The 10,791-nt window shown below is 33.9% G+C and overlaps 1 protein-coding gene across 1 annotated transcript; it reads right to left on the reverse strand.

Moving 5' to 3' along the window:
• Window positions 1–5,261: 5,261 nt before the first annotated feature.
• Window positions 5,262–10,586, reverse strand: LOC134272946 (uncharacterized; the record flags this gene model as incomplete). The annotated part of the gene is made up of 6 exons (XM_062755118.1): window positions 5,262–5,755; window positions 6,084–6,341; window positions 6,481–6,523; window positions 6,780–6,842; window positions 6,976–7,190; window positions 10,497–10,586. Coding segments are annotated over 6 exons (1,163 nt in total), but the record flags the coding sequence as incomplete, so codon positions are not given.
• Between the last annotated feature and the right edge of the window lie 205 nt (window positions 10,587–10,791).

Raw genomic sequence — 10,791 nt, forward strand, 5'->3', positions numbered from 1 at the left:
CAAGTTAATTGCGTTTTACATGTGTTCTATGATTAAATTTATCATTACATTTAGTCAAAGTCCATTCCCTTTTGTGAGTGTATATTTCTATTATAACAAAGCATTATTACGTGATGTTAATGTATCTTTATTTTATGCCGAGGTCATCACAGTGTGAGGTGAATACATCTTACTTTTATGTCCGTGCTTTATTACGTGATGTAAAAAGGTTAATAACATAATGTGAACATATATCATGGAGACAGTCACGGCGTTCCATATTATATCAACACTTTATTACGTTATGTCAAAACTCCATTCCTTTATGTGGATATTTAATAAGAATATGTTACCTCTTTCTTATGTGATTTAAAACTATCTTTACATTGTGTTAATTCTTTATCATGTTGATTACAAATGTTCATTACGCGCTGTAAAATACATTTACATTATGTCAAAGTTGATAACCGTGTTTTCAGGACTGGGAAGGGGGGGGGGGGGCTGATTAATTAGGACGAATTACTGACACATTATATGAGGGGGGGGGGGAGGGGTCTGACTTCCTCTTTTTTCCGACATAACTTTATCATAGAAAATGTTCTTTGAAATTCAGACCCACTTTTTGCTGAAGTATAAGGGTAATGTAGTATATTTGGAATTTTTTTAAGGACTGATCGAAGTTGGACCCCCCCCCTCTTTTCACCCGAAATAGGATTTTCGAGTTTGGATTTTTTTTCGCTTTTTTTGTACGTTATTTTTTTCTGGCTGACAACCCTCCCTCAGCTTTCAAAAACGATGCAACGTCCACTGGAATTAGTAATTTTTCAACCATTCCAGGACCAGAATTCTGTTACAAAAATCTACGTTTTCACTTAAATTAACACGGGCTCATATCAGTTGCGATCTTGGGTTCTTGAAAAGAGTAGCTATAGGGGGACGATATGGTGTCTAAGTTGGGGACCAGGGGGTGAAAGCCCGAAAGCTCTCAGGCTTTAGATTTTTTTTATAAAACGTTTCAACTTATTTCAGTTATACTTTATGTAAAACTAATGCAATGTCCTACAAAGTAAAATCAATTGATTAATTTCATGCATATTTTGGTCACTAAAGATGGGAGGGCGGGATCCTCCCTTTCCCCACCGACCCACCAGTGCACGTATGAAATACGATGTATTTACACTTCTTTTTTTAAAAAAAAGGAGGGTTAAAGACTGATAAAAAGCTTAGAACAGTGTTTTGTAGTTAGATCAGAAGTTTCGGACTTTTCAAATCTCAATAAAGATTCCATGGGAACATGATCCTATTTTTAATTTCACCTGATATTTAATTAAGGATTAATTAAGTCTTGTGTATAATTTAATATTTGATACGTTTAATTTAAATTATTTGCAAGTTTAACATATGTGCATGTAATATTAAAAACACAAAACGAACTTTTAGGCATAACCTAAACCTTACGTCACATAATAAAGAGTTGAAATATTCTAAGATATACTGACAAGAGGCTAAGCATTTTAGACACAGTGTAGAGATACAATGGCATAACATAATAATGATTTGTCAAAAAGTAAGGGAAAATTGACATCATGTAATAGATTCCCGGCGTCATGTAGCATATTGATGACACAATATAGTAAAGAATTGGCCACATGTGACAATTTTTTTCACATCATATATGAAATTCTGACATCGTGTTATAGCGACTTGATATTGAATTAAAGATAAGTTCACATCATGTAATGAACTACTTAGACCAAACAGTAGAGAGTGCACATAATGTAATAATGAGTTTAAATTATATAATAACATCTTTACACCACGTAAAATTGTTTTGACTTAATGTCATAAAGAGCTGATATAATGCAATGGAAGGTTGGCGCAATGTAATTGAAGTGCGAGTTAATGCAATAAAGACTTAACATAATGTAATGGAAAGTTGACATAACGCAATAGTAGTGTGTGTTAATGTCATAAAGAGTTGACAAAATGTAATGTAAAGTTGACATAACGCAATAGTAGTGTGTGTAAATGTCAGAAAGGGTTGACATAATGTAATGGAAAGTTGACATAACGCAATAGTACTGTAAGTAAATGTCACAATGTGTTGACATAATGTAATGGAAAGTTGGCACAATGCAATTGTAGTGTTCTGCTATAAGGCAGTGACGGCGTTCCATACGTTTCCATTCATATGTTAACATACAATTATTGCGGGTTTTTTGAGGTCAATACAATGATTTAGCCATCTGAGGAGTACAATATTCACCGAGTCCAAAGGGTTCGGTTACCGATGGCTAAATCATTGAACCGTATAACAGCAATAATTGTTTTATTATATGATTCACTGATAAAATGATGCAGCTCTTTACATGCTTGCATTTTATTAAGTCCTAGCCAAATACAAGAGAGAAGCAGAATTAAAATGTGAATAAACCTTACCAGTCGTATCAATTTGAAATGTTTTTTTTAAATCAATTTTAGTAAAAAAAAAAAATGCCATGAGAGAAATATATATTATCAGTCTTTTTTATAGGATAGATTTTGAAAGGAAGGAGTTTTATTAGGAAAAACTGACTGCCAAAAAAATTGTTGTTCAGTAAAAGTGTTGGAGGGGAGGGGGGTGTCCCTGCATCCCCTCTTACCTCCTCACCCAAAATATATATTCGCTTATGTTTTTTTCACATGAAAATAAAAATCATAGTCGTTTAAATAGCTTTCTAAAACAATTTGTATCAATTTGGAATTTCCGAATCTATTTTTAGATCAATGTAGAGGAAATAAATCCTTGTATTGACCTGGAACGTCACGTACAGGTCAATACAACGTAATATTTTTCTAACATAGTTGGATCTCAGCCAATCAGAGAGATTGAAATTATTCAATCATATAATAACATGATATATCTTTGGGAGTCTGTCAGAGTCTGTTAGGTTACAATCAACGTGTTTTAAATTGAAGTCATCGCGTTTATCATAAAACTTTGTTGTTAAATTACCATTAACGTCTTATAGTTAAGTAAAATATCTACATTTGTAAATATGAAACAGATGTCAGACTCTGTGGTATCCTTTAGTATACAAGCTCACTGGGATGTGTTAAAAAAATTTCAGAGGGGACATCAAACAAATATTAATTTCGAGACTGATTCGATACGTTCCTTTGAACTCGAAATAAAAGACAACAATGAGTTTAACAAATATGTTTCATACTTGGATATTTTACAAGAAAAGATATAAATGGTAACCTTTCTAAAAACAATATTTTATTAACGTTATGATTTATTATAACGGTACATGTGTATGCATATGGAATTTATATCCCCAAGTTGATTCCAATTCCAATTGCATGTTCTACTTATTAACAATTTCTAAAACTAGGCAAACTATTAGCAAATAAGTTGATGATACAAGAATATTAACAATCTCGTTAAAAGCCATCGTTTTTGCAAATTCTACAATCAATACAATAGTCTTTTCAGCAAATACAATCTATAGCAAATCGTTAGGCCATTATTGTCCCCCGCTTGAAAAGTGGGGGATATTAATTTGGGTTTGTCCGTCCGTCCGTCCGTCCGTCCGTCTGTCCGTCCGTCCGTCCGTCTTTCTGTCTGTCTGTAACGCTTTCGTTTCCACACGATATCTCGAGAACCCTTTGAGCTTTTGCAATGAAATTTAGCATAGCAACTCCCTATGGACTTAAGAAGACCCCTATTGATTTTGAGGTCAAAAAGTCAAAGGTCAAGGTCATAAATAAGCAAATTCTGTCTGTTAAAACACTTTCGTTTCCACACGATATCTCTAGAACCATTTGAGCTATCGCAATGAAATTTTACATAACAACTCCCTGTGGCCTAAAGAAGACCCCTATTGATTTTGAGGTCAAAAGGTCAAAGTTCAAGGTCTTAAATTTATACATTCTGTCTGTGTGTAACACTATCATTTCCGGGCGATATTTCAAGAAGATTTTGAGCTTATGCAATGTAATTTTATACCAAAACTCCCTAGGACGTCTCTCGCCCCTCTCAAAGTGCCCCGCCCCGTTTGTTTTATTAGTATTTATAGTATTACATGTCGCTATTTTTAGCGCAGGGGCATGTGGAGAGTTATTGCGTATAAAACAGGTTCTCGGCGGACTTTATGTTCTTATTACATCTATTATAACTGTTTAATAAAGGCTAAATAAATCAAACACCATGGATTGTGTAAAATTTTGAGAATACCGAACATGAAAACATGAATATACATGTATGTGACTTCAGTTCTGCATATACTTCGCTCCATGTACAGAGACTCCGTGGTCTAGCGGTTATGTCTCACGCTTCAAATGTGAGAGGTCCCGGGATCGAATCTCGGTCGAACCTTTCTTTTTTTTTTTTAAATACTTTTTTTTTACTAAATGATAGTATTCAGCATGTGAAATGAAAAATTTATGAGGTTATAAAATCATCATTACAGTGTGATAAATATTCCATATAAAAAAATCTTCTATACACATAATAAAGAATAAGCAATCAAATCTTTATATGCATATTGACATACATGTATTTTATTTCCTTCAGTATACATGTATACATTTAATAATTCTACAAATTCAGTCAGGGGGAGCCGACTTTTTCCTTAAGCGGGGGACACGAATTCTCTGAATTAGCTTGTTTTCATCCTACTTTTGCTCGGATCATGACCAGGAGTACACGGCGGATGTGACCCGTTGACATGGGATGTTTACTCATCCATGGTACTTGATCCCACCTCAAATGTTTTAAAATATCTGTGTGCCGCAATGCTCCTAGGTTGTAGAATTTTAATGAACATTTTGAGTTTGGTAAGTCTTCGCTGTCTATCCCGCTGTGCATTACCAGTTACGGAGGTTTGAAATCCAGTATGGGTAGGAAGTTCGACGAGTACATGTATTTTTAACTGAAATGGTTTTGAAGAATCTCTGCCTTCGACGGAAGTTCGGAAAGCAATAATTGGATTATGGTTTTTACCTATAGACCAACAAAAAATTTTCATTGTACTTATCAAGAGTTTTTCCATAAAAAAAACTCAATTGCCAGACGATAAATAAATACATGTGCTATAAACATGATAAAGTAGAATCATGGAATTGATTTTTTTTGGAACAAACTAAAAATGTTTAAATTATGATTTCTTCATCCCTTTTCATTTATAGGAAATCACTAAATTAGATGTACCATTTCGCAAATAACAAATGATAATATTAATGTATAATTAAATGCAGATGCATTTTATTTTTGCTTACAATCATACACGACTTACTACTCAAAAACTATTCATTAGATCAGACAAAAGCCTGCTAGTTTGATCTAGACAATTCCCTTCTTGTGAAAGATCGTATGTATGTTTGTAAGGTTGAGACTCGGTCAATCCTTGAGAGGCATAATGTAAAATATCAACAGGCGGATCCAGAAAAATATAAAATAGTCTTTTCTTTGTTATTTCCTCAGTACTGTTTACATTCAACAACAGCCGTCGAAAAAGAATTCTTTTTACTTCACAAAAAGGACTCGAACAGCTGACATCTTCATCAGACACCAGATCCAAGGTTAACAGGACCAGGAACCTTTGATATTTTTTGATACAATTAGAAATCCATATGTCCATGTTTTTAAATATATCCATTTCACAATTTTCAGGAATGACAAGGCGGACATTACTTCTTGACTTTATTTCATTGAAAAGCTGCAGAAACCTAGTTTCTCCCTGATTTGGCATTGCAACTACTACGATGTCTCTATCCAATGTATGTGAAAGCCCTGAAATTAGAAGACAATATTTCTTATTTGATATTCTGAATTCTGTAAACGTATTTAAACTATTTATTTTAGCAGTGATCCTATTTTATACCGCTTGTATTTACTAATTCTTCTCCACAAACTAAAAAAAAAAATGCGACGTATATGTGCAGCAGCTCGAAACAAAATGCAGTACTTCACGATAACACTAGCCAGTTGAGAAGGGAGAACTTATTGCAATTTTGAATGAACTTATCTGTACGATTAAGAAATAAATGCCATCTGCTCAAACTTCGATAAGAAATTTAAAAAACATAAGTCCAAACATCACATAATAAAATGAACCTACTTAACGGAGACTCCATCAAACTCTCTAGAGATGATGCAGCATCAGGTGTGATATTCAGCTTCGCTTTCGCTTCCCGCCTTTTTCGAAAAAAGTTAAACCAAACAACAAATGCAATCATTAATAAAATGAGAAAAGAAGCCACAAATATCACGTAGTCAAAGGATGAGGGTTGAAACGATGATTTGCTTGGCTGAGACTCTTGTTGTATTGTTTCCAGGCTATAATTAGGTGTAATTTGGACAGAAGCTGTTGGCATCACTGAAAAAGAAAATTTATATCATAAAATTATGTAGTTTACTTTTTGTACAATTGATTTATTTTTTAATAGTAAACAATCTTAAGAATATGAAGACGTTTCAGAGATTTCCAAACGATACATTTCAAAAGCTTAACTCACCAATGGGTTGACAAAAGTTGAAATCGTCAATTTTTGTCTGGATCTATCAATTTAAAAAAAATCTATGTTTCATTTAACTGTTGTTAACAGCATTTCATTGAAATCTTCAACTTTTGCCTAGATATATGATTTAAAAACAGCTTGTAACTGTATTTCATTGAAATCGTCATTTTTTGTCTAAATCTACCATTTAAAAAAATTTGATAAATAAGCATAAAGTTACCTGAAAGAGGAAAGTCATAAGTATTTTGCAAAAAGTTTTTTTTTTTTTAAATTTACGTAAATTAATTTCAAAATACCCAAACGATGATATTTTGATTAGGAGGAATTGCTGTGAAACTGAAGTTCTTCTGACAAAGACTCTGAAATTGAAAAAAAAAAGATTCATGATTTCAAGAGTACTATTATTCAATCTCTTGCGTTTGAATTTCACATTAATCTCACTTCAAAAAAAGTTAAAAGGCACTATACAGAATATGTATTTAGTTTATTTACCTTATAATCACTGCATTTTATGGTGCCGCTGTCCAGGATTGTTGTAATATTCCCTATGTAAATAGAAGCTATTGGATTCCATCGAAGGCGTTCAGCATTCTCTCTACATTTCAGATTTTGAAAATTTATTTCTGCTTGAATATCAAACGTGGTGCCTCCATATTTCCTCTCAGCAAAGTTTATCCTTGAGCAAGTACATAGTAATGACACAGGGTCTAAAAGATGAAAAAATAGACAAAAAAGTAAACAAATTTTAAATAGGCTGGGGGGGTGGCAGCCATTTTCAGACTATTTCGATCTCCTTTAAAAGAAGAGCTCCATATAAAGCTATACAAAAATGATCAAATTTTAAAACTAAAATGTATGATTTTTTTCTTTGCCAAATGATAGTTGACAGCTTAAGATATCGTATCTTAAAGATATGTATGCCGTGTTAAATAGAACTTTTGCACAGCTGAAACCGAACAAAAATTTCTGGAGTATGATAAGCTACCAAAAATGAAGCATTCTTGCTAATTCGACGAAATTTTATTCGGTATTAACAAAGTACTGATCAGGAAAAGAACACGATATTCTCATGCATATTTATAAAGGACTGACGTTTATCCTGGATCTGCGCATGTGCGCGGGAAAAGCATCGCGAAAATCATCAGGTCGAGGAAAATATTTTTTGTGACGTCTGTTCAGTGAGGGACACAAATAGACCAATCAGCTCAATGAGTTGCATTTATGGGTTACTACATAAAATACTACATGTGTTTTTCAAAAAGGCTAGTTTTTTAAATCGCTCTCAGAAAGACTTGATGCATTATGTACATTATTATCAACTAATCCCATGCTCATATTTGCATACAAATGATTAACAATGATGAAAATTAAAGTTTTCCCCACTCCATTGTACAGGTCCGTTTGTTTAGAGTTTCCCCGTGCTGTACTGCTAGTGGACATTTTCGGTTGGGTGAACATTTACGGATCTTCAGTATGGAGCGCATTATGCGCAAAATATATTTTATGTCAAGTACAATGTATGGAAAGTAATTTAAACTACTATGTTTACACCCTGAATGGGATATCGTCAATAATCCCTTTTGGTTTTTTAATATGAGCTACATAACATATGTAGATGAAACTTACATACCATACGTCTTGCCTTCTTAGAAATATAGTTGTGCTAATAAAATAAAATTGGTCAAGGAATTCCAGGTCTCTAAAAACTATTCCAGTTTGAGGGCACAACCATTAAGAAAATTAATTCAGGTAGGTAGCATCGTTTTTTTAAGTGGGTGGGGGGATAGAACAGTTAGAATAAAAATCAACTAGCTCGAAGAAATCTGACAAATAAAATAGGTTCCAATATCTATCAGTACTAAATTTTATTCATTCGCTACAATTTACTGCCAAACTCCAAATTTCACTTTCGAATTAGCTCGAGCCAATGCTGATAACCTACTTGCAAGATTTTTTATATTATTTTCAAGGGGTCAGAAATACTGTGGTTCATATGTAAAGAATATAATTATATTATTTAGTAGTATTCTGGTTTTGGCATTCGGTATATTGTGCAGATTTATACATGATATTCTGTGGAATACTTTTTGTTGTTTTGAACCATTAAGAAATGCAGAATCGAATGTATCTAATAACCATTTTGATTGATCAAATTATATCATTTGTTTGTATTGGTTATTTCATTTTGGCACAACATGGTTTCCACACTTCTTTATCCATAGTCGCTGACAGCTGTAGAAGTTCACCCAACCGAAAATGTCCATTGAAAAGACAATTGAACTCTTAGGTGCTCTCAATACTGACAATCCCTAACTCACGTGTTTGTAGTAAAAACGTAGTAGACCATCATGCTTTTAGGTTCATTCACGAGATTGGACCATTGTTTGCTGTAAACATGCGAGACAACGTGATCATGAATATTTCAATAAGAGGCGGTTTTTTATCCGACACGGAGAGAAAATAATTTTTAGTTTTTTACCAAATAATATTTCATAACTTTTAAAAGTGATGGAGTGGAATTGTCTCATTTGCAGAAAGTATATAACTTATATAACTTGATGAGACACCACATATATTTATTACTTTTAAAATAAAACACTAATACGGCATATATAGCTTTAAAAAATAAGTTAAATCTGGTGATTAATTTGTGATTAATTTGTTGACCCCCCAGCCTCCTTAAATAGAAAAGTCAAAAAAGAATCAACAAATCTATGCGTGAAAAGAAGAAAACACTTGCTGTGGCCTTTAACTCGACACTTAGATATGTTGACGGCGTATTGTCAATTAACAATTATGGCAAATTCCATTCTTATGTCGATACGATATATCCTAGTGAGCTTTAGATAAAGATTCTGGAACATCTGTTTCATATTTGGATATGTTACTTGAAAAAGACGTCAATGGTAATCTAACAACCAAGCTCTATTATAAACGTGCGTGATGACTTTGACTTTACTATCGTCAAATTCCCTTACTTATGCAGCAATATACTAGTACTTTCATAACCTGCACACGGAGTTTATATATCTCAGATGATTCGATAAGCAAGAGCATGTTCTACGGATGAACAATTTCTAAAACGAAGTAAGTTTTTTTGACAAACAAGTTGATGAAACAAGAATTTCAGAAGTCTCGTTTAAAGTCATCATTTCGTAAGTTATATGGTCGATACAATGATCTTGTAAGCAAGTACAATTAAACATTGAGTCAAATGCTGACTAACGTTTTTTATACTAATTGTTAGTCCATTATTTATACACTGAATTGGTTGATTGATTGATTGATTGTATATTGTTTAACGTCCCTCTCGAGAATTTTTCATTCATATGGAGACGTCACCGTATGTCGGTGAAGGGCTTCAAATTTTGACCTTTACTCGGCACTCAGGGCCATTGAGCAGTGAGGGATCTTTATCGTGCCAACGCCTGCCGCTGACACGGGGCCTCGGTTTTTAAGGTCTCATCCGAAGGACCCGCAACTTTCACTTCGAAGTGCTGAGCGCATGGCGAAGGAACAGTTGCTACCCATTTTTTATCGACTTAGGTCATTCGCGGCCGAGATACGAACTCACGACCTCCCGATCACGGAGCGAGCGCTCTACCGACTGAGCTACCGTGAACGATACACTGAATTGACGACGAATTTTTCCGTTATTTCCTGATTATGATAAGGAGCACATGGTGGGTGTGACCGGTCGGCAGGGGATGCTCACTCCTCCATGGCATCTGATCCCACCTCTGTTGTTTTGGAGGTCCGTGTTAGCCCTGCTTCTGTTTTGTATTGTTTTATGGACTTTTGATCTTGAATACTGTTCTTAATCTCCAAATGTTTTATTGCTAAAGACTGCGAAGTGATTCCAATGAATCATTTGTCGAAAGCATTAGCTAAAAAGAAGAAATTCAGCATGCAACTGATGAAGTATCCCCATTAAATGGTGGTCAGGCATGAATGTTCTGGTAAATGAGGACATCAAATGATTGCATTGAAATTCTTTTAAAATATAATCAAACCTGGTTCAGTTGTTCCAGCTATCCGGGCAGATGTAAATACACCTGAAGTTAGAATTAACAAAAACATTCCTAAAACATCACAACAAGGTGCTGGAATAGAGAAACAGATAAAATTATCAACGTATTTTACACGGCAAAAGTGACATTCAAAATAATATTAGATAAATCCAGAAAATTCCTCTCTAAAAATTGTTGTTTTCTATTTCTGTTATTCAATGAAGCCCCTCGAAATATATCCAAATCTGCAGTTTTCCATTAAAAAAACACCTCTCTTGGATATCTCTACATTCTTGCT

The sequence above is a fragment of the Saccostrea cucullata genome, unplaced genomic scaffold (genome assembly GCF_032062105.1).
Source record: "Saccostrea cucullata isolate Sc308-1 unplaced genomic scaffold, CSIRO_AGI_Scuc_v1 ctg14793, whole genome shotgun sequence".
Taxonomy (NCBI): Eukaryota; Metazoa; Mollusca; class Bivalvia; order Ostreida; family Ostreidae; genus Saccostrea; species Saccostrea cuccullata.